Source organism: Cystoisospora suis (assembly GCF_002600585.1).
Source record: "Cystoisospora suis strain Wien I chromosome Unknown contig_2419, whole genome shotgun sequence".
NCBI lineage: Eukaryota > Apicomplexa > Conoidasida > Eucoccidiorida > Sarcocystidae > Cystoisospora > Cystoisospora suis.
In genome coordinates this window covers 54,777-79,116 of record NW_027155218.1, presented here as the reverse complement: position 1 = coordinate 79,116, position 24,340 = coordinate 54,777, and the positions used below count along the sequence as shown (strand labels likewise).

Sequence of the window (24,340 nt, the reverse complement as noted above, 5' to 3'; positions counted from 1 at the left end):
AGTAGGGGAGGGGGTGTGCGCGCCACGGCTGGTTGTTCCTGCGAGTGATGAATGTCCGACGCTGTAGCATCCCAGCTAGCTTACAAGTACCTGACGCTTTTGCATTCATGTGTCCGGTCATGCCACCCGTTAAAATGCAGGACGAAATGTTACGTTACTGCTCGACATTGTCAAGTGTCATTCGCTTCTGTTTCGCGTGTTTTCATTCGTATCCGAGTGCGTAAGCCGGTAAGCTATGGCCTCTGCATGGAGCGGCTCGTCGTTTGTTGCTGCTGGAGACGGCCGATGTAACTTTCGTGGGGCTGGCGCGCCGGTCCAGGAATGGCTCCCATCAGGCCACGATTCGTTGGCAGGAGACACCATTCGGCAAGAACCACGGCCCTGCAGTATCCTAGCAGGCGTCTTTAAACGATCCCGTTCCCACTGATTACCTCTTGTGAGTGCGTGCGTACCGAGGGCGGCCCGGCCCAAGGGAAAGCGCTCGGGATTCCTTGATCACGGCCACAAGCAAGTAGTAGTCTTGCTGCTGCAATGGCCAAAGACTTTCACAGGTACTAGAGCGGGACACAGCAGCCGGCCGGACCGAGAATGGTGACGCTCGGCTTGAAAGGGCGGCTCATGTTGTAACTCCGGTGATGTCATTTTTGCTAGTGCGGAGCGTGCTGCAAGAAGGCTTTCGTGTCGCTGAGGGGTGCACGTTGCGTAGTGCCAGGTTACGACTGCTCCGCTCCAGCAATTGCCGGTGTGGCCGCTTTGGGGCATGTGCTTCGCCGTGTTTCGAAACTAAGGATGAGTTTGGCTGTGTGTGGCCCGCCTCTCCGGCTATGGGTTCTTGCCGTCTGGTTAGGATCGTACCTCGAGGACCGGTTAGTTCCGGGCCCCAGCAAGAAGGCTGCAGTCAGTCACTTGGTAGACCACCATTGCAAGGGAACTGCAGCGCCTTCAAGCTGTGAACTTTTTTCGTTGCGGTTCGCGAACTCGGGCCGGGATCCCCTGTTGCTCGGCCGGGCCCCTGCAGGCTGTCCACCGGCTCGCCTTTAGAGGTTTCGCGGAATTCGTCTCTCTGTCAGCCCGGCTGCCTCCAGCGCTGCTTAGACTGCGCTCTCCAGCATTGAGTGGAGACGCTTCAACCTAATACACCCTTTCAATAGAGTACGCAGTGCATCACGATCAGGGTACCACTACAATAAGACGACAGCAGCCTATGCTCTAGCTCAGCAACTCATGACTGAAGATGGTCCGTGGGCCTCAAATGGAGATCATTGATTGTGCTGTTAGAGGTGCCGGGGATACCGCTCGCCTGGTCGCAGGCTGGTCTTTGCAGCCTCGAGTCTACGCAGGCCTGTGTTTTGGAAACAGAAACCGAAGCCCTTAGGGCGAAATCCTAAGGCATCTTCTCCCTTGGGCATCTGTAGCCACCTTCAGCTACGCCCGGTCGAAGTCAGTCCGAATGCACGTCATTAAATTGTGATGGCTCCCCCCCCTTGAGCATGCTTGCCGCGCCTCTCGTTGAGAGAGCCAGCGGTATTTGACTGCGAGAGAAGAGCCCCGCAATCTCCAACGGGCATCAAATAGTCTGAGGACTTTTTTTTTTCATGAGCGGGACTTGACGGATACGCAATCTCGTTTTTCGATGACTATTGCTTGCAAGAGACAAGTTGTAGTTTAGGACCCCCGGTGTTGGACGGGGAGAGCTCGCCGACAGCTCTTGGAGAGAGAGCCTGGTAGTCGTTCGGTCTTTGTCTCGAATCCTCCGTAGCCGTACGCTCTGCATGCACACTGCGACAGGTGATCTGGGAACACCGCCTTCGGTCGACAGGGTTCCGGTGGCTCTGCGACGAACTGCAGACCCACCCTCGAAGGGTCTAACTAAAAACAGTTCAGAAAAGGCAATGAGTATGTGTCGGACAATGGTGCTTGTGCCTAGGCTGTCTGCTTTTATGCGGAACCGGGCCTTCACATGGTAGTATGTAGTAAAGAGCAATTGCGACACCTACAGACGGACTGCAGACTGGATGTGAGCCTCCAACGCGGCCTGGGTGGCAGAACGAGCGGGGGGATAGCAATGAATCTCCTAACATGCACTGGCGTCCATTATTTCACTTCGAATGTCCTGTCGCTACCGCCAGCGCGGCCAGGGTAAGGTTCCAGAGCGGGTGCTGAATCTCCTACTATCTCCACCTAACGAAATTCACAAGGCTTTATCGTCGTGAGTAGCACTGCCATTTTCCAAATCGCTGGGCACTGAGCAAGCCAACACTGTGCACTAGTAACGCTGCCATTCAGATCCTGGGGAGCATGCCCACCTCAACGCCTGGTGAGGGGTAGCTAGAGTGGACGTTAAGGTTTGAGCAACCACTGAAGGATTACCTTGGGGGGAGGTATAACTACCTCATGTGGCTGCACTGCACCAGAGCCCCCACTCAGGAAGCCTGGCACTAAACATGCTCAGGGCCTTGGAGTCACTCATTTCAAGGAAAAACGTGTCCTTGTCGTCGCAGTGCTACTCTGCCGTCGAGCAACGCCACCAGCACGCAGAAAGAAGATATGCGGGAAACGGCTGCACTCTCGTGTCAGCGCTGCAACCTTTGACCTCACAAGCGCAGTATGCTATCTGGGTTAGCGGTGTATAGTCGACGGACGACAGAAGGCTTCCTGGCTTTTCCGCTCACCTGCGGCTCTTGGATTCACGCGGGCCCACCGCAACCTCAGTGAGGCTCCTTCCAATTCGTGCTCCGCGGCGCGCAGCCGACGGATAGATGCTATATTTTCTTGAGCTCTGCGCATTTCGCTGGGTCGAGGTACATACACGTGGTCATCCCCGCTGAGCTACGACAACGGAGCAGGCTACCTGTCCTGATAGGACACTGCGCAGTTGGTCTGAGTTGTGTGCCGTGCGGGAGTTTGACAGTCGCAGCGGGGAGGGAAAACTCGATCCAGTAGTGCCAGACAAGAATCACTTGGTGGAGACGGCGGAGGCAACAATACTGCCTAGTCTCCCCAGAGTGCTCAGATCTTTCACAAGTACACACTTAAGAGGTCCCCACCGTCGGTATCAATGGCGCTTCGAGCTCCGCTGTAATCCTGCACGAGGCACCTTGTGGGAGAAAGCTACAGAGTACCACAGCGCGTGCCAAAGAACGTACACCTTGAACCAGCTGCGCTCGGGAAAACAAAAATCGTGTGTTCTATTTTTGTTTGGAGCACCCATCAGTCCGGATGGCAAATAGTGCTGGTACCGGCCACTTTGTTTCCGGGGGGCCCACGAGCGTCAGAAGCCACATATGCCGCGGTCCCTTGGTGAATTACTCCAGCATGCTGTCTGGCGAAGTTGGCATTACTGGTGGGCATTGATTCATCGTGCGAGATACCTAGGAGTGATCTGCAACCCTCTCCAGACATTTTCTGTCCGGAATCTCGTTGGCAGCTTGCCAACTCAGGTTTCGAGAATGTCGCTGGCTCTGATGAAGAACGAACTGCGTTTTCATTTGCTCTGGCGTCTACCGGAGCTTTCAGCTTGCCTAAGCCGGACCGCCGAATCATTGGGGCAGGAGAGGCGGCTTGCACCTCTCTGGACGTGACACCCTCGGAACTATCCAAGCCTCTGGTTCCTCGAATGCTCGGTAACCCCTCCAAGCGCCTTAAAGGGGCGCCAAGCGACGTGCTCAGAGAAACAGCACCATGTGCAGGACTTTGACCTGCATCCGTAAGGCCTTGAGTAGGATCATTCTCCTGCCCACGGGCAATAACATAGAGTGGCCCATCACTGTTCGTAGATACCGTAACAGCGTTGTATGGCCCTCCACCAAGGCCCCCTCCTAGTAGAGGGGAGTAGGTCAGGAGTGTCGGGTCCAGTTGGGTTGAGGCTGTGAGATACGCGGATCCTGGAGCGCCTCCAGTATAATAGTAGACCTGCTGAGGAGCTGACAAAGTGCTTGACGATGTGTACAATTGTTGTGGTGCTACGGCAACGGTAGCTGGGCCGAGAGAGGAAACTGGAATCCCCGTGTTCACAGCCATGGGCGCACGAGGACTATTCGCCACAATCCCCGCGGTTACGGGGCCTTGGACTGGTGCTCCGTACGCTCCGTATGGGACTGCTCCAGCCCCTGATATTCCGAATCCTGTGGGGGACATGTAGGGCGGAAGGCCTGTTCCGCCGAGCGCCGCCGAAGCTGACTGCGGGTTCGCCAACAACGCGCCCGCGACATCGAGCGTTTGAGCCATCGACACGGCTGGGCTCACTGCAGCAACAGAAAGAGAATGGGGAAAAACGCCACTACTTCGACTGCAAGGCCACGCAAGGAAAGGGAGGATGGGCTACAGCGGGCACGACGAAGCGTGCGCACTTCCTCTTATCCACGACACGGTGCTACAACCCAATGACGAGGGCGCATGAAAGAAACCACAGTGACTGTTGCGCACACGGAATGATTAGCTGAAGCTTTTCCACAGTTTTCAGTTAACGGAATGAGAGCTGAAACATTTCCACAGTTTTCAGGTACAATCGCGGTAGTCTGGACCACAGCTTAGTTGCCAAGGCTGTCTCGCGAGCTAGGTATGTGGGAACATGCAGAACTCACTGGCTGCGCCAGGGACTTCCCTAGTTGTGTCCCACCAGTCAGCGGGCCTGCTGATCTCCAAGAGACGCCTGGCGTGTCGGTTACTTGCCCCGAAGATACCAGCTGGTGGCCCAGAAGAAGATTGCAAGAGTTCCAAATCTGATCTCAAAGTACGACTAAAGTCAGGTCTTGTGCGCGTGCGCCCTTACGGATGTTCTAAGAAACACTGCGTACGCCGACTGGGTTGGACGCAGCAATTCTCGGCAAGTCCTTGGGCACGTGAGGAAAGCGTGCGAACGGCGGATCTACGCAAGCAAAGCGACCGGCTCTCTTAGTGAACTCACAGAGGGCTCCTCCGAGACGGGCGAATTGGTCGAACGCGTTCGCAAGACCCATTACGGCTGCAGCCATCAACCGACGCCCTCTGGTCGGTGTGCTAGTCCGCACTTCCCAGTCTGTAGCGGTGGCCACCGTCGCCTCTTGCTTGTTTGGTATTTCGGGCGGAGGACCAGCCTCACTCGCCTTGGTTTTCGTCTTCGTTTCCTCTTCTGCGTCTGCTGTCGCTATCGGCTTGTCCCGGACGCTCAGCGACGAGGGGTCGTTGCTGCCTGCTTCGAGCCCCGCTAGTGCAGTTTTGCCTTCACGTCTTGAGAGCTTCATCGGTTGTTGATACTGTCTTGCTGAGGTTACAAGAGCTCGTGCGCCGTGGACCGCTGTCCCGTCTCCTCGGGCCGACTCGCCTGTCAGCTCTGCATCCGGAACATTGTCCGCAGTTACTCTTTCCACTGCCTCGGAACTCGAGCCATTCACCAAGGATGAGGCAGCGCCGCGAGGACCTGCACTTGTCGGGGAAAAACTCGCGAACTGCTCGCTCACAGCCCCGCTGTCCAGTTGCTGTCTGGTGCCGCTCTCAACAGATCGCTGGGTAAACACGTCATCGCGGTACTCTCTCTCTAACTCTTCGGAAGAATCCCTGTAATGCTTCTCGAGTGTGCGCCCTCCATCGGCGTTCACCATTCCCACAAAAGGGTCCGTATCTTCGTTTTCGAAATCCCATTGTTGGATCAGGGTGCTGTTAGCGCCGTATAGAATTGCGGATCCTGAGCGCATTGACAGGGGCGTTTGCTGGAACAGATGGTACATGTTCTTTCCCCAGCAACATGCCGAGCTGAACACGAGACAGGCAAAACCGTAGGTGTGTGTGTGTGATCTTGCTATGCCGTTCTGGTGCTCCGCTGGCCAATGGGCAGCATTAGATTAGAAGGGCGAGCAAAACGACACCGCCCCGAACTGGCTTTCCAGTATAAAGTTTCACTCGCAGCAAGAAATGCACCGTACAACAGAAAGTGAAAAAGTATCCTTTGACAACGGCTGCTGTGATTTGCTCAGCACACGCTAACAAACTTCGTGAACTTCAACGGACTTTGAAGTACGATGCAGAAGAGCGCGGAAAACCCTTGTGCTAGCGGTTGGGAAAACGCTCTCGACTGAGGCCCCGTAAAAGCATCGGCCTGAGACCTCACCACTTGTCAACTCTAAGGTTTCTCCCGTGTGGAAGGTTATCTTTTTCTTGAACTTGGTTTCGCCGGTCTGAAGTTTGTGGGGGTATGCTTCTTCCTCTGCCGCGGCAGAGGTCAACAGCTTTGTTGAGGCAGCCTGCTGCTTGCTGGAGTCGGCCTGTTACAGAGAATGACACGCAAACATAGACCAGAGGGTGCTGGGCCGCTAGGCACGTCTCCTGTCACGTGTAATAAGTGGGTAGATACGCGCCAGTCCTTTCTGACTTTCCTTCAAAGAAAGAACCACCAGCGGCAGATCTGGTCGGCACAAAGCCTACCCTCGAACAGTGACCGACCTACCGAAGGGGGACGGATACGAACACACAGACGGCCAAAACCATTTGGCCGCTATGCCGTTGTTCTCCCGGGGTAGGTAATCACTGACTGCACTCCAACAGCCACTGGCAATGACATCGTACAGCTGGGTCGCTGGGGACGTGTCGTGGATACTCTGGAGGCATATGGAGACGGGGGACTTTGCCCAAGCTATCAGCTACCTTCGGAGTCCGCGGCGGACTGCGTTCTCGCGGCTTTCACTTCACCCGACCAGAAAGAAAAAGCTTCTTGTGGCATGGTTGTCGACGCTGTCGAATTGATTGTGACACGCAAAACTTCTTTCTCCACACCCACACATACACTTATCCCTGCAGTTCGGAAAAACGGTTTTCGGTGCGGTCATGTTGAGTAACAGTTCTTTAGTTGAGACAGCAAGCACTCGCGTAGGCTAAACATGAAGGCCCGTGCGACTGTATTGACAAGGTGGGCGTGCAATCATTCAGATATATCTGTCTCATGTGCCTTGTAACACACACACTGCGGTTTGCTGCAAGTGCGCGGCTTCACCCGAGAAGAGAGACAAAGCTATGAGCATTTCAGCAGTGGTTGGCTGGGAAAATCTTATCGAACCTTGATCTTGAGAATAATAGCTAGATCTTTGAACGCCTCAACAGGCAACCTCCAGAGTTGTGGCAGCGGAGCAAAGACTGTGGGGGCCGAGGCAGGCGCCGGTGCCAGGTGCTGAGCTTCCAAGTACCGGGGCTGTCCTTGAGAAGCGCTTGTTTGTTGGCGCTTCTCAGAAGAACGGTAACCCAAGGGGTATCCAGGCTTCCCCAGGGGCTGTTTGGGCTGGGTGCTACTGCGCTCCGTAAGACCCCGGTGGGCAGAAGACATCGAGCTCGCCTGCTGCTCTGTCTTCTTTGTCGCGTGTCGTGGAGAGACACTAGAGAGAAAAGGCTGTGGAGAGGAAGGAGGAGTCATGGGGTATGCCCGCACTGGAAGATCGTCTATTGGTGGAGTGTCAGCGATCGCTGCATTTTCAGGAGACTCGGCAGGCACTCCTGAGCGAAGACCACAAGAGAAGCAGCATCTCCCAATCCAGAGTAAGCTCTCTGGTCAAACCTAAGAACGAACACCCCAGATCGGAGCTCTGAAGGGCACCTGTTCCAGAGAACCGCACTTCGGCTGGCTGCTGAAGCAGTCCGAACGGTCTATCCGAAAACCGTGTCACCCGGAAGAGACCACTCGTGCACTGTCTGCGCAAAGCAAGAAGAAACGCGTACCTGTCAAATGGATAGGGAAGAGGGCAAAAAAGAAGCACAGCAGAAGTACGGCGATATTCACGATGATGAGGAAGTAAACCAGTCGGGTGCTCTTGGTCACCATCAGCTGAAGCCGCTCCACCTCAGGCTGGGTGTCGGTTATCAAGGCTTCCTGTTTTCTTTCGAGCCTCTCCACTTGCCGGACATACTTCTTAAAGAGGATATCGGCCGACGAGCCATATGGTGGATTTTTCTCATCACGGGTATCAACGCGGCAGAACCAGCAGTGTCCGTGAGATTGTCCGAAACTGTCTTGGGCCGCAGTAGGGAGACGTTCTGCGCTGAAGCTCGACTGTCCTGGAGGCAGCGGTGGAAACGGTGATGGCACGCTAACTAAGTCTCTCTGGGGTACTTTCTCGAGTGCCTCTTTGGAAAACTCATTTGCCTTCATGTCGTTGGCAGAGCCGCCGCTCGGTTTCCGTTCTTCTCCCGAAGAATCCACCAGCTGAAAGCTGCATCGCGGACAACTAGCAGTCGGAGTAGCCACAACAGAGACACCGCCGCTCCGGGGCCTTGTGGTCTCGCCGTGCCCACGCACGTAGGCCGTTCCGCGTGAAGCACCCTGGTGAGCTTTCCGGTCCCCTCGGGAGGGGGCAGGAGAAGCGTCACTGGAGTAGCAATCCTTAGACCCTGCAGACAGGCCAGGCGAGCTACCTGGGCGCCGATACCGACTCCTACGACGTTGCGCCGGACTGACAGACGCACCTCTTTCGCATGTGACTCGTTCTGCCTTATTGGCACAACTCAGCTCGTCCTGTCGACGACCTTGCCATCTTACGCTTTGCCCCCCCGATGAGCTTCGCCTCAGGCTCGATTTCCTCACATGACTCCCTCGCCCTCTGCGTCGGTAGCGGGCAGGCCGATCAGTGCCCCCAGAAGCAACGGCGCCAGCTACTCGGATTTTAGTGACACGGGAAGGCACTGCGAGGACACGCCACGGGCTCACGGGGAGGAGTGAGGACCTAGAGTTTGCACGCTGAGCGACGGGTGATCGACACACAAGCAAGGTTGGCAGGTGTAGTCGGTCGCGCAAGTGCAAGCGCTGCGGTGGCTGCTGAGCAAACGAGTCCCCGCTTTCTGCTCGACTGTGGCCTTTGCAATGAAGGGACGCAGCAACACTGTCGTGGCGTGCTGACGGGGACGTCTGGTGGGTGGGGCGGACGGCCCTTGCCTTTTCCGTAGTGGCACAGTTGTGGATTTGAGAAGAAAGGCCCGCTCTTGAATCCCTCCGATCCGACCGTGGCGAGGACTCCTTAGAGTGTGTGTCAAATCCAGGACCGACAATCTCCACGCTGACGCTGTTTCGTCTCTGTAGCAGATCCGTTCCGGCTTGAAATTCACGCGAGTGCTCGTGGGAACCTTCCTCCTTCTTTTCTGATCGTTTCAAGACATCCAAAGCTGCTGTTGCCGTGAACCCCTGTGTAGGCTGCTGTCGCTGCAGGGTACCGTAGTTCGGAGATGACCCTGGTAGCAGTGAATTCGGGGGCAAAGGGTCCGGGCGCGAAGGTCCAACTGTAGCGATTGCATTCTCTTGACGAAAGCTTGCATGTCCATACCCGGTGTCGAGGTACTCCTTGTGAGTGTGTGTTTTTTCTTCAGCTTTCTCATTTTGTGCCCAGCCCGGCGGTTCTTGCGTCTGCAGAACGCCTGTGGGGTGGCACGCACTGCAGTCAACAGAGTCTGAGGGCCAGCCTGCTCCGGCAGCGATGCCAGACATTCCATCTGCCCGAGTCAATCCATAGACAGCTCGGTTTTTTTCCGACGCTTCCGGGTGGTTGTGCGAGCTTCCGTGTCCCTGGTCTCTGCTATCCCCGGCCAGGAAGCTTCGCGGGCTCTGATCTAGGGCTGATCGAGAGGCGAGTATCTGGGACCTACTTGCCACCGCGGAACACTCAGGAACCTTATCTAGGTGGATTTTTTCGGGAAAAAAGTATTCCTCCAGAGAGATGGGATGTCGAGGGTCTGAGGCCAGTCTCCTCAGAGGCTGCGGAGACGATGAGGCTAAGCTGCCACATGCTGAGTATTCTCCTCCGAGTTCGCCGGGCTTCGGGTAGACAGGGCAGTGCGACAGGTTCACATGCTGACCATGCGCGTAGTCCTTTATCTGGATTGGCGTGCGAAGGAGCTCCGGCGCTTGTTGTTGTGGCGGGTCGCACCCAGAAGAAAGAGCTACGGACCCTACGGCGAAGCGACGTCGCGAGAGTTGCTGCGCAGAAGGTGGTGAAACGTCTTCTTCCTGAGGGGATGTGGACGAGCTTTTAATCGCGGAGTCGCTGGTTGACAGATTCTGTGGCAAACACATTGTTTTCAGCTGATTAGTCGGTTTCGCCGTTGCTGCAGACAACCGGTCCTTAACACGCCTGCACATACGACTAGGCATCGGGAGCTCCTACTGCTTGCGAGTTGCTGACATGGAGGAAAGTGTGACAGCAGTTTTCTCGTGTTCACGAAAATACTGCGCTACTCAGCACTTCTGGCAGAGCTTGGTGACGGCTGCAGCATTACCGCGTCGGATAGAACTCCGTCGCGCCTGCAGGTGTCATCCCCCGAAATTCCCTTTCTTCTGCGGGGTGTCCGCCTTTCGGCTGCACTACTCTAGGCTCAGAACCGTCGGGCTCATCGAACCGGCACCTGTATGCTTGGAAACCATTGCGGACAACCCTGCACTCATGGAGACACTACGAGAACCTGCCGCGGGGAGCAAAGAAAGGTAGTCAAAAGGTCACACAGCAAACAGAAAGGTGCAGTGGGCTTACTGGCGTTCTTGATTCGCCTGAACTGAACGCCGCCCGCGGGTCCAAGCTGATGGCTGTGCTGGCAACGACAGCAGCCTCGTCTGTTTGGCCCTCTTCCTCGGAGTCTTTTCCCTCGCGGTTCCCAGTCCGCGGTCGCCAGGATGGTGAAGCTGCAAACTCGGTGGGGTCCAGACAGTGAGTCCGTTCGTCCGGCTCTGCTGGAGGCGTCTGTCCCCCGCAGTCCCTGCGCGGTCTGTCATCCTCCATGAGTAGTCCACGCTCGTCTTCCCCAGAAACGAAACAGCTCTCCTGGTCCCCACCATCTGGCGGGGCGTCTGTGAGGCCGCTCGAGCCTCTCGCTACTTCTGTGCCATCCATACCTGGACCCGTCTAGTGGTAATGGAGACGCCCAAGGCAAGGCTTCTTAAGCCTGCGTTGGATAGGGCTTTTTGCGGTGAGAGGTCAAACACTTCGCTTTCTTCATCCTACAGCTACTGATTCCGACCGTGAACCTTGCAGGACAGAGGAGCTGCGCGGCGGCCTGTGACCAGGATTTGTTGAAGGAGTGCGACTGGGAGCTCAGAAATTCTCCCACACGTCCGCAGGCGGAGTCAAAATAACGGAGAGTCGTAGGCAAGTGTCCCGCTATTTAGCTGTATTATGCTTCAGCGGGAAAGAGCCACCCCTTCACGTTTGTATGCCCCTGCGGTCCCCGGCGATTCGCACCAGCGGCGACGCTCATGGACTCTTCTCCCAGACTTCCTACACGCGCCACTCCCTTCGCAAGCGGTGACCGACAAAAGCGATCTAGCGTACAAGAAACAGTCGAGCCGGGCTTCGGAGGTCATCCTTGGTGGCGTTATCGCGGTATTCGCTGCCGCACACCTGATATCTGCAGCGAGTACAGGAATGACCACGCAGGAGCGGAAATAGCAACAGAGCCGCCACCTCTATATGAAAGCACCTGCTCAGCTAGTCGCACGAGGTTCCCAGTCATGAAGTCAGGAAACCGCAGGGCCAGTCTAGGCACCTCTCAGCACGCAGGTTGAGCGTGCCTCATCAACTCTTGTCACCAATAGAAGTTCCGATCAAGTAAAGTCCGAAGGGAAAGAGAAAGGGATAAAACTGTGGTCAGCACGGAAAAAGGGAAACTCGGTGTAAAATAAAGCAGTCCAAAAGCCATCACCCCGGCGTCTTACCGGGACAGAGTGAAACCTTGTGTCTCAGCGCTTCCACTCAAGAAGCTCCGAAAGAACAGCATTCCATAGGCGAGTTTCTTTGAACCCCCCGATTCGTTTCGTACTGCTTTTTTTCAAGAGCAGCTATCCATCCGCGTTGGCGGATCCTTCGTCTATGATGAGTACCTCCATCAGTTTCTGAGGCATGCAGAGCTCGGCGTCAGTGACGGTCTTCTAGAAAAAGCATGCCCGGGACGTGAAGAAGGAACAGCAGACGCTATAGTTGTTGGCTGTGACTCACTCAGCATTTTACCAATGGCTTCTTGAAGTTGCGGACTTCACGCAGGTTCACACTCCCGACTGGAGTTACGAGAGAAGACATGCTCCAAGCGGGCTTTTTCTACAGGAGGCTCTCCACACACCTAGGTGGGCACAAGATGAGAAATGGTGCTTTTCCCGGGGAACCGTGACCGTCGATAAGCTTCAAACCAGTTGCACATAGCGCGAGTCAGCCCATGCGTCGGCCGTACAGTGAAGATAGTCTACGGGCAACCGGGAAAGCACGATGTGGCTACAGTATCCAGGTGAAAAATCCAGAGTATATATTAGCGTAACTTCATGCCCAACTCCGGCTGCAACACCTGTAGCTGTCCATCGTATAGGGGCTCTGGTACCGATGTCGTCCTCCTTCAAGTAAAATGCAGTCACAGCGTTCCAAACCCCAGCATCAAACATTGTTTACGTGTCAAAGGAAGCCCACAGTTTGGTACTGTTGCACTGACGAGTTGGTTTGCTACAAACTTCGTTGCCTGTAGGTAGTGGAATCTTGCAGCTTAACTGCAAGGTGATGAATTGCGGAACACGCAAGTAACCACATGACCAACGCGACACTAGGCTGTCGGTGTAGCGCTACGCGATCCCACCTGCCCAGCCTTGGGGGCTATGCCCATCTGTGAGTATCGCTTTAGGGGAAAATTTCGATCAGATAAAGCCCCTGGGTTTACTGCTGGAATGTAACTGCTGTGATTCTTCTGTCTACACGGTCGTTCTCAAGTAGGACTGGGGCAGATATAGATTCCCTCTGACGGCAAACAAACGGCATTCAGATACGGTTTCGTTGTTTGCATGCGCTGATTACGAAACTGAGCATTCTGCGGGAGCCCAGCCATCCCGTCCATGCTTTGCTTTCTCCAAAGAGAAACTACAAGGACTCAAGCAGTTGTAAACATCGCTTTTTCTTTCCTCTGGCGCGCCTTCAGTAGTGCCGGCGCTTGTTTTCGTGGAACGGAGTGGACTCCTGTCAGTGTACAAAGGTTTCGGAAAGCCCGGAGTGTTCGTGAACTCCCTGCTGAATTGTCTTGAAGTAAACACCGATGGGCTGAGGGGGGGTACGCGACAGTTCTTTCATTAAGTGGTGGTCTCTCTTCGTAACGGTGACACCCCGGTGCGTGCCCAGCATAAATCAAAAAGGCTTACATCCTGTGGTAATCGAAACAGAAATACCCTTTCAGTCAACCGTTGCGAACTGACATGGCGCCCTTCCCCCCTTCGGCTTCCTCGGCTGGTGCAGGTGAGGGGACGTGTACAGCAGGTTTTCATGTCACTGTGGAATTTTGCGGCGGCTTAGAACAACTGACGTCCACGAAGAAGAAGACCCTTCGGCTGACGTTCGTGCCGCAAAAAAAGCCGCTGCCAACTGCTACCGAATCTTGTCCCGACGAAGCCTCTCGAGAGAAGGCATCGCAACAGCCTGTTAAGTTGTATCAGTTAGTCTCCTTCCTCAGCGCGTACATCATCACAGAAAGACCAGAACTGTTTGCAGAGGGGTACGAGCCTCGAGTCGCGAAGAGTGCAGGCGGGCCGACAGACGCCGCCCACAGTGCACGTTCATCTGCAGGATCGCAGGGAAGTGAGGTAGCCGTGTCGTCGAACCATAACGGCACCGGCAATGACAGCCGGGAGTCTGTATTTTCACTAGATCTTCTGACATCCGGTTCTCTCGCTCCAATGCGCATCCGACCGGGTGTTTTATCACTTGTTAACGATGTCGACGCTGAGGTCGACGGGGGTATGGAAGCTCCCGTCCCCGAAGGAGCGTGCGTGACGTTTATATCAACTCTCCATGGAGGATGAGGTCACACCCTCTGCTCTTTCAACACGAAGATCATTGCAGTATTCGAGTTGTTTTTCTCTACCAGTTTAACACTATGTTTTCCTCTTTTTATGGTCATTGGACAATGTGTACGTCGAACGTTGATGATGTACATATGTACTTTTATGTAAGGCAGAAACTGGATGCTAAGGCAGCTGTGTTAGTGAGCCTTCCTTTGATTTGGTACAGTGGAACACACCAGATCAGAATTTCATGCTTGGCTCTACATTCTTGTCGCCCGAAGAAGCCCAATGTGATGCCTCTCGCTGTGATGACTCCATCGTTTCTATAGTTCTATCATTCCCGCGTGTAACAAACACATGAGGTCCAAGCCCTCAATAGTCTCTCCTTAGCTATGTGACGGAGAGGGTGTTCTCCACGGGATGCAGAGCTGCTTGTGTGGCTGATTACACCTTCGAGCATTGTACGGGACCCTCCGGACACCTTTCAATCCCCTGTTCCTCAAGGCAGAGGGAAGAAACACATTCTAGAGGTACATGTACGTAGGCGTAGAGTCCAGGAAGTTTTTGTTCAGGATGATAGATATCCATGTCTCTAGGCAGCTGGTGTGCTAGTGAACGCTTTTTACTAGTACGGAGAAAAAGAAACTTCATCCTCGAAAGAAAGAGACTACGCATATCTCTACACAATGTGTCCTTCTCCCTAGGCACGCGCAAAGCGTCCAGGCTTGAGTTTTCGGGTACCTCAGGAAAAAACCCACAGGCGACAGACACCACCTGAGCCAGCGCTCTGACTCGAGATGGACACACCATCAGGAATCTTCATCATGCAGCTTTTCCGCAGTACCTCTTGATAACCGCTTTCCCGGAAACTTCCATCAGTCAATAAGACCCTCCGATTCATTGTGCCAGCAAATGACAGAACAGAGTCTCCTTGACTTAGGGCAGTCATTTTTCTACAGATACCAGTCTCTCTTTGCCTTTCAGAATGTTCACAGCAGTTCACCACTCACACCACCCCTCTGTCTTTTTCACCATCACACTAATGAGATTAAAGCCACGAGAGGAGAAAAGGAATGATGGCACGGTACTCCACATAGAACATCACCAGCTGTCGCTACCTGATCTTGATAGAAAAGAAGCCTCAAAGTGAGAGAAGACCTACAATAGAAGACAAAGAAAAAAGACGGTGGAACCATGCACGCCTACACTCACTTCACTGCTTCTTCGCCTCGGAAAGTAAATTATCAAGACCAAATGGATCTGAGATATCCTGCGAAGACAGAAAGAAGTAAAACAAACGAACAAACCAACAGTAAATCCTCAGCCACAATCCTTTTACAAAGACGACGTCAAACGACCGCCAGGGCCTGCTCTCCCCGTCAAACAGAATCTCCTATGAGTTGAGATTTTGCCATGCGGTAGAACGTGGGTGCATGGAGGGATATACATACATATCTATTGTGGGACAAGAAATGCGCATATCTGTACACAGAGAGAGAGAGCCCCAGTCCAGTCTCCCCATGAGGAGAATACCTGACCCAGGAAAGTTTAGAAAGCTTGCGTAAGAGCCAATAGCAAACGAAGAAGTCATTCCGTTTCTTAGGAACCAAAAGAAAGCTGATAACCGACAACTCACTTTCTCAAATTCCACAGGAGCCGTACGTGTGTAGGTGCTCCGATCAGCCCCTGCAAAGGAAGGAACTTCACTAGTGTTGCTGAAAAAAAAAGAGAGGAGAAGAGGAGGAAAAAAGAAGCCTATCCTATCCTTCTCGTCCCAAAACAGAAATGCTCGCTAACCAAGAAAGACGATAGCAACAATGAACCTGGAGGGAGTGGTATAAACATCGGCACGTGCTCCACATTCCTTAATTGCATGGAAAGTCTGAATGAACACGGAACGAAGCAACGAAAAAATTTCACCACGTCGATAAGCCCCGCGGCGCTATCCTATCTAGACAGATAATCGGTAGATAAATAGACAGATAGTTACGTAGACCGGTAGTTCTTTGTGGATGTGTAAGCACGTCCATAAGCAGATTGAAGGAAGGAAGTACACATCTATTCTATATGCTTGTCATCAACATACAACTATAGAGAAGTAGGTGGAAGAAACCTTCGAAGCCAAGAAAGTGACGAGGTAGTTTGCACGACTTCTTATTTGACACAGCTTACCCAACCGCATTAAGAAGACGTTCCCGTGAGAAGTGATAGATAGCCGCTGTATTCTCTCTTGCTGAGAAGAGTGGCTTATCATAGAGATTGTAAGCGTCATCATTTCCTCCATCAAACCCCTTTGCGCACAAACACACGAAGAAGGAGACACAGCCAACACATGAGGAGACAAATTTTACGTTGAAGCGTGCCGTAATACAACTTCACCTCTTCTCCCTATACACACGACGTATGAATATACGTAGAGATGCGCGGATGGGAAATGTGTACGCGTGGCGCGACGGTCCCCCGGGGGGAGGCGGTACCTAGAGACACTCTCTCGTTTTACTCTTTCAGACTGGCTTGTCCTGATGAGACGTGAGAAAAGAGACGAATGTATTCAATCGTCCTTCTAGATATCTATAGACAAGCCCTAGCACCGCACTACACTTGAACTTATATACTATATATATATATATGTGTATCTGTGTGTGCCAGGTGGGTACGTCTCGTAAAGAAAACGTAAATGCATGTACTGACTCCAGTAAATATGCACGGTGTACATATAGATATATATATATATGTACGGCGGCAGCACGAATCCCGTACTGGGTAGCCACTGAGTGTGACTGCATATATTTGATAAACATTCACATATATGTGGATGTAGAGATCGAGACGAACCAGACCGAGCGTATGTGCGTGTGTAGAAGGAGAGAAGAGGAATCTTACAGAATCAACACCAGCAGACTGGTTGAAAAGCCTCGTATCGAAGACAGCATCTCCTCCCCCAGCCTTTTTAGTCGGGGGTAGCCCTAGAGCAACACGCTCGCTAACATCGCGATCTTCGTCATTCCTTCCTCGCTTATTTCTCTGAAACAATACAATCCGCAGAAATAAATCTCAACAGCAATAATCCTTACCTCGACCCAAACTCACCCCGCAAGCAGACGGGAAGTAACTGCACGCATATATATATTTAACTGCATGCATGCATATATGTATACATATGTATGCTCACACGTACGTATATCTTGAGTGAAAGAGAAGAGGAGAATGAAGAAAATCTTACACCTGAATGCAGAAGTCGTGCGTCAGTCGAAAACGAGAACACAGCTGGACGGGTGGCTACGGATCAGCAGATACGCGTGCATGTAGACAGAGGTAGATGCAGAGAGATATAGATGTAGGAAAAAAACAAAGATGAAGACACATGTAGGTAGCGGTAGACAGAGATAGATGGGCATAGATCTGACGTACTGGCCAAGCGGAGAAACCCAGGATAAAAGAAAATGAAGAAGAAGGTCGTGACTCCTTACTTCCAGCCGCATTTCTCTCTCAATTTCTCTCTGTCGTTCTCTGACAAGTGCATCTCGCTTTCTCTTTTCTTCTTCTTCCTCAGGATTAACATTTGCACCGTCCCCGCCTGCGGCTTTCTTCTGTTGTTGCTGCTGGAGAATGTTAGACCTGTCGCCATGCAGTGTACATACACATACACCACGTCACAGTGTGTAGAGTCCTACAAAGAAGACGCCGACCATAGCTTGTCGGTTGACACTTTGCGAAGACAAACGAACGTTTCAAGGAGAGAGATTCGATGGATCGATCCATCTCCCTCAACCTCACATGCTTTCTCACAGGAGAGACAAGACTGACGTAGACAACTCTCCAAAGAAGAAAAGCGAAGATCGAAAGAGAAGGAAAAGAGAACAGGCAGATAGGCAAAGGGAGCATATGTATTACGTGATGCGGAATCTAGGCACGAAGACATGATGTACATGTCTACATATGTATGTGTAGAAATTTGAATCTGCAAGTGTCCATCCTTTGTCTGTATAAGAACAACGGATGGATCGATACATTCTTCCCCGAAAACGTATCCATTTTTCTGGCAGTGGTACATACGTACGATATCTGAATGAAGAAAAGTTTCTCAGAGAGAAAGAGAAATTGGAGTCGGAGTAAACCCTTCATCGATGTCCTACATGTAAACGCTTACACCTTTTTAAGTGAAAGAACACAGTTTATGTAAAGGCACAAACAACTCCACAGGTAGATCTACCTATTTCTGGATAGTAAACGACGAGGCAGAGAGGGGTGTAGCCACACACGAGAGGCAAATACCACCTGGTACAGGGGACTCCACGACTGACTCTGAAACGAGTGCGCGGCAAACGCCTTCACCTGCACATGAATTAACGTGAGAGTTCCACATAAAAGAAAGAAAAAAAAAATCACCCTGTAAATAACAAGAAAACAGAAGAAACCAAGAAGAGAAAGGAAACAGAACGAAGAGAACAAAACACAAAAAGCAACTAGGAGGAGGTACGAATGGATGTGTGTACCTCTCTGCTCTAGCCTGAGCGGCAAGAAGACGAAGTTGCTGTTCTCGCATCTCTTCTTCGCGGATTTTCTTCTGTTTTTTTATTTCATTACGTAGTCGAATCTCTTCTCTTGCTTGACGTTCAGCGATGTACAAAGCTTCAGATAAGCTTGCAAACTTATCGTTGATAGAGACCTGCACAAGGACAGTGAACAAGAAGAAAAGAACAGAGTATGTTGTTGTACATTTTTCCTGTACGTACACCACACGAATACGTTTATCTCGTCTTCACGAGAAGAGACAAAAGAGAAGATAAAGCGGCACGGGATGATTGTCGAAGAACCAACCGACTCAGCAAATGTCATTACTTTCTTTAAAAATGTCTTCAACGGTAGACTCTGAAAGGTTCCTCTCATCTCCCTAACAAGTTACAGTCGTGGTAGCAAACGTATCAAGAGTGACGGGCGAGGGGTGCATGTACACTGGAATCATGATGGGAAATAAGTCGATTCATGCGAGATAAGAAAGAACAATGGAAATGTTCCAAACCCCGGAATCTTTTTCTGTGAACACGGAGAGACTCTCATCTGAATGGATATACACATCCGAAGGTATCCCTAATACAACCGCCATGTACAGAGAGCTAGCTCTTTTCAGCTCAACGTGGAGAAGCACTTTCAGATGTCAAGACAAGAGTGTATCATCTTACATCTTGAAGATTTCTCCCATCTGCTTGAAGCCTTTTATCAAGAGGAATTGTATAACCTTTCTGATTCTTCCAGTTCGAAATACTTGGAGGAATCTTCCACTCTGCTTGATCTTGCTGAGTCAACTTCCCTGAGGAATAGGTCCACAAAGAACTGGCAGCAGAAGCGTGAGTCTGTTGACGTGCATGCGTATGACCGGCCATGCTGTCGCTATGGAGAGCAAGCGGGAGGGCAAGAAAAAAACGAACTCTAGAAACAAGTTGAGAGGCTTCTAGAAAAAAGAAAAGAGAGTACGCAAAGAAGGTGCCATCTCAAAGAACGCAGGAACGCGGATGGGTAGACGGACAGAGGTGATAGATGGCAATACACTCACGACCAAACAGGTAAGAGAGAGTGAATGTGTGAGTGAGTGAATAATTCCCCTCAGCAGAGGAGAACAGACAGAGAAGCCAAGTGATGTATCTATCTCCTCCTTCCTGTTCTCTTCTCTCTTCTCTCAGATACAGTGCTCTCATCTTTGGATCAAGAAACTCCTGAGCGCTAGATCTATCTATCTTCCTTCTCTTTCACCGCTTGTCTTTTTCCTCGGGTAATCATTCATTTGGTCTTACTTGTAGGCGAATGCAAGACCGGAGGAGGGGGACTGCCACTCCCAGCAGCAGGAACTCTCTTATGTCGAAACTTCGGAGGGTTCAGAGGATCAATTTGCATGTCCTCTACTCTTAAGACGCGCTGAGCACATCCGCTGTTATGGCCTGCATCCTGAAAAGAAGAAGAGAAGACGGGGGAGAGGAAAAGAAGAAGAGACAGGTAGATCCACCAACCAAGTCGCGTTCTTTTATGATGAGTAACTACAGTACAACGGGAAAGCGGGCACATTTCTCCAGTATTCTTCTTCCAAATGGGGGCTCGACGAAGCAACTGCATTCTACGAATGGCCTTTTCCAAAGAGGATAGATAGGCGTTTCTCTGAGAGACGTTTTCCTCAAAGAAAGCACGCAGTTATGTGATATCTCTATTCAGGATCATATACGTCTACCGTCTATAGCTATCTCCATATCAATATCTATTCATATAAATAGATAGATAGATAGATAGGTCGTTCTATACGCATCGCCAGCCATCGGAAACTAGGCATGTAGAGGAGATACGAGTGAGAAACAGACGCGGACAGTATGTATAAACGTCGTCGTCTAAAACATCCTGCACGGCATCTGCTTTAGCACTAGCTGCATTCCACTGACATACAGCTCTCTTTCTTCTCTATCTTCCTTTCCTTCGCTCTCTGTCGTCACCTCAGCTCCTCTCTCCTTCTCTCTCTACCTCCCAAGACTCTCACTAGCTCCTCACAGACACCCACGCTTCTCTCACAGAACAGCCACGAAGAACCTCCGCTACTCACCTGTTGCGCAGGAGTATACCTATAGAACTCCACTGCACCCCGGTCGCAGGCCTTTTTGACTTGACTAGCTCCAAGCTTCTTCTCTAAAGCCGCTTGTAAGGCTGCCTTTGTCCTTTCAAGTTCCTTTTGTTCTTCTTCTACACTTGGCATCGCATTCCCAACCTAAATAAAACGAGAAAAGACAGAACGTCCTCTTCGTTGATTACTTGTTCCTGATCTCACAGAAGAGACATATGTTGTATCTGATTCTTCTCTTGAGAAAAGAAACATTCTCTCTACTCAAAAGAAGACAAACGGGGTGAAGACAATCGGTGATCAGTCAGTCGTGCATGGTATCTTTCCGGGATCAACAGAGAAACAAACAAGACGTTGAAAAGAAATGCAGCACTGCAACCGAATGACCAGAAGTGAGACCAGTCTACGAATGCAGGGGGGGAGAAGAACTCGAAATGAAGAAGCGCTCTATGAAACCTATCTGAATGTGCAACTGTCCTTGTTCTGCTCCTCGTACGTGTAGACACCTCCTTCTGAAAGAAAACACTTGCGCATGATACAATTCCGCTATCTCGATCTTCTTCCAGATATCTCGTGTGCTCTTGAAAAATCAAAGAAGACACGAAGACAGACTACCCCTGTAGTATAGTACAAAATAAAACAGTCGGTACGAAGTCGAAACAGGGTAGTTGACGGTGAACCAGTGGCTGAACAAAATATGATTCTTTGCATGTCTTAGCCTACTATGCGGTGTGGAAAGTCATTCCGAGTGAAACCGGTGGTTTATAGTATCCATCATACGTTCCTCTCTCCTTCATGGTCGACTTGCCTTCTGTCTCCGCTAACTCACTGGTCACATAAAGAGAACGACTTACCCGTTTAACCACTTGAATTCCGGAAGATGTCGAGACAACAACTTTATTATCGTCAATACCTTCAGCAGCTTCAGGCGTAGAATAGATCATTTTCTTATCGGAGTTTTGCTTGATAATCACATCATAAGCAAGCTTTCCATCTGCTCCAAGTTGCAGAGCGACTGTCGACGGCATTCCCTGCGAAGAGAGCGGCGAAGACATCCGAGAGACGCAGATGGATGGCGGGGATCACAACATACAGAGGTTTGCATGGACAAGGTCTGAAAAGTGTTTTGTAGGCACGGAATGGAGATGATAGATCGGCTGATCGTAACAAAGGTTAGGCGGAAGAAAATGAATGAGAAACGAAGAAGAGAGGAAGACGCGTCTGGTGTGGCGAATGAGGACGAAGAGAACTACGTAAGTAGGAGGTTTCACAGCGTCTTCGGCTTATATACGAAGATCTCCGACGTAAAAAGCGGAGGCGTTCCGTCATTGAAGAAGGGACTACCTGAGATAGAAGACGGCTGAAAACAAAGGAAGTACTACATGAGAAAAATGTGAATATACAAAGAGGACGACAAAGGGAGAAGGGAAGGGAAACAAAACTACAGGCATTCGATCCGACTGACAGGCTTCTCCCTTTTCGTAAGAAAAAACGATCCCTCCACACGTCTATTGTGTATGGACACATGAACAAGAAACAGTCGTTATCAGCGAGCGACAAGAACGAATGATCTCCACCCACGTGTAGACTAATAGCAGATCGAAGAAAAGAAACAGAAGAGAAATGAAGTTGATTTCTACGACGTTGAATCGCTCACCGTCTTCTTCTTTCCAAGACCAAGAGGATATTGAGCAACAGGTATCTCAGGGAAAGCACCCCCACCCCCAAAATCTTCTTCGGTTCTGGGGATGAATCCCTGTCTTCGTCCATAAGGCGGTGGACCTCCCTCTCTTCTCCCTCTTCCATCACCTAATCCCAGACCTCGTGAATTCATCATCTGCCTTTCCTGAGAAACTGAAGATGCTAAAGCTGCTACAGCTCCAGCATTGCCACGTCCATACAATGCCCCCGTCCTTACTATTTCCATTTTGTCGCCTGCTGAACTCCCCCCTCCTCTCCCCCCTCCTGCTGCTGTTGCAGCTCCTTTTCGCCCGCTAAAAGATTCATTGCTGTCTTCCTTCAAATGAGCTCTTCTTTCTCGTGATGAGTATAAAGACGCGATAGAAGACGTCAGGGCATAGGACCCTAGGCTAGCATCTGCGACGGTAAGATCCTCTCGTCCATGACTGGAGGCACCGGTGCTATCAGTCGAGGAAGAGGAGATCTGAGAGTGTGATGAAGTGGGAGCAGGAAGACGTCTAGAAAAAGAAGAGGGAAGGAACACGACAGTGGAGAAGAATGAAGAGACAAGAGAATTGAGAGAAAAGACCTGTGTCACTGATATAGAGAAGAGACACGCTAGAATTGAGCAAAGACTTGAAATAAAGTTCCTTCTCATTTCACGAGAAGGGGGAGTAGCACAGAATCGAACTCAAGACAAATGTCATAATGAGAAGCTTACATCAAGAGAGGTATGTGTAGAGGAATGGTAAATGAGAGAAAGACGGAGAGAGAAAAACTGAAGCCACGTATGCACATGGAGAACATATACAGATGATGTCACTTGAGAGATACCTATTTACAGGTACCGACGATCAAAAGACATCCCTCTTAGTCCACCTCTGGTCTCTGTGCGTTTTCTACAGAACGAGAAAGCCGTAACTCCGAAACCGATGAAGGGAGGTAGTAACCAGCCTCTCTGGAAGGTCGCAAGTAGACGCATGCTCTGCACGCTCTGACAGATGACGACCTGTGAAAGAACTCTGAAAAGCGAACTGGAGACTTCCTTACTTGGTCTGGCTTAAGATACACGGCTGGGTGTGTACAAACGTACAGAAAGGAAGACGTACCGATAGCTACACAGACATGAATGTACGGATGTATTTCAAACAGTCCTTTCTGTCGTCAGATCATGTAACGCATATACACGCATCTTGATAGAAGACTTACGTAGAGATAACTAGACATAGATCGACCATACAGAGTACGACTGTATACAGCTTGTGATGGTGTCTAATTTTACCTGAGAAAGTCTGTCATTTCGGTACGAGGAATGGAGGAGCTGGATTAAAAGAAACATGTCAGGGCAGACGAAGGAAACAGAAAGATCGGAAGAAGGAAAGGAAGAGGAGGACGAAGGACAAGAAGAGACAGCAAGGTCCTTTTCTGAAGAGCGGGAACCGGCGTGTTCAGGACTGAGAAGGGTCGAGCCTTGAGAATGTAAACCGAAGCATTGAGCGCTGATAGCTCTCCTAATAAATTCCGTGTTTCTTTGAGAGGAAGATGACGAAGAAAGCGGAAAGATAACAAGAAAAACGAAGAAGTGAGAGACCGACGGGGAGGAGAGCAGAAAGTCGCAGAGGAGAAGACAGAACAAAAAGAAACAGACACTTTATCGAGCTTCCTAGGGCTATTGGATGCAGACAGACCGACCGCGCGGCTCTCAGTGGCTTTCTGAATCGAATACCGAAAAAAGACGGTGATCTCAGCGCCCCTGCCTTACTCCAGAGAAGGCGAATTGCACCACAAGGTAAAGTAGGTATGCAGGGGCACCCGTACCTATGTGACGACCCCCCTCTCTAATGGGTTGTGGAGAAGGAGGGAAGAAAGAAGGATGGCGAAGAATGCCAAGAGCACAAAGCATGCGGGAACAAAAGAATACAGACACGCGTCTTCGTCCTCCAGTGATACGACCGTAAAACAACAGAGGACAGCAAAAGATGGGAAAAAGTGTAAAGTAAAGAAAAAGCAACAGGAACTAGACGACAAAGAGAAGTAAAACCTCCTTAGGAGACACCCATGACAAAAACTGAAAGGAGAACCAAAAACGGAAGCACTGCCAAAGAAGCAAGTCCCGCAAGGATGACACGGGGACTGAGCGGCCGAGGACGTGTAGGCAGACAACCCCGGAAGGTAGAGTTTCTCTAGAGACGAAGTAGGACGGAACGCCGGAAACTTGCTTGAATTCCCGCGAGAAGGATTCAGTACCCGAAGAAAAAGCGGCGAACGCATGCAGAGAGAAAAATAGCAGCAACCGATCTGAAGAAGCGGAACAT

The 24,340-nt window shown here is 51.1% G+C and overlaps 3 protein-coding genes across 3 annotated transcripts; 1 reads left to right on the top strand and 2 right to left on the bottom strand.

The window, feature by feature from the left end:
* Positions 1 to 3,109: 3,109 nt before the first annotated feature.
* Positions 3,110 to 8,110, bottom strand: CSUI_005064 (uncharacterized protein; the record flags this gene model as incomplete). The annotated part of the gene is made up of 5 exons (XM_068065244.1): positions 3,110 to 4,244; positions 4,907 to 5,730; positions 6,097 to 6,239; positions 7,028 to 7,458; positions 7,681 to 8,110. The coding sequence occupies 5 exons, from the start codon at positions 8,108 to 8,110 to the stop codon at positions 3,211 to 3,213; spliced, it is 2,862 nt and encodes a 953-aa protein (XP_067922792.1). The 3' UTR covers positions 3,110 to 3,210.
* Positions 8,111 to 12,517: 4,407 nt separating this feature from the next.
* On the top strand, positions 12,518 to 14,036 carry CSUI_005063 (ubiquitin related modifier protein). The gene has a single exon (XM_068065243.1). It carries the CDS (start codon positions 13,163 to 13,165, stop codon positions 13,763 to 13,765), a length of 603 nt encoding a protein of 200 aa, XP_067922791.1. The 5' UTR covers positions 12,518 to 13,162; the 3' UTR covers positions 13,766 to 14,036.
* A 240-nt stretch (positions 14,037 to 14,276) lies between these two features.
* On the bottom strand, positions 14,277 to 24,221 carry CSUI_005062 (skip snw domain-containing protein). Its single transcript, XM_068065242.1, has 12 exons — positions 23,308 to 24,221; positions 22,003 to 22,543; positions 21,200 to 21,376; positions 20,331 to 20,492; positions 19,540 to 19,690; positions 18,931 to 19,058; positions 18,244 to 18,416; positions 17,218 to 17,365; positions 16,631 to 16,771; positions 15,920 to 16,038; positions 15,384 to 15,462; positions 14,277 to 15,017 (listed from the first exon to the last, which is right to left on the bottom strand). The coding sequence occupies exons 1-12, from the start codon at positions 23,322 to 23,324 to the stop codon at positions 14,961 to 14,963; spliced, it is 1,893 nt and encodes a 630-aa protein (XP_067922790.1). The 5' UTR covers positions 23,325 to 24,221; the 3' UTR covers positions 14,277 to 14,960.
* Between the last annotated feature and the right edge of the window lie 119 nt (positions 24,222 to 24,340).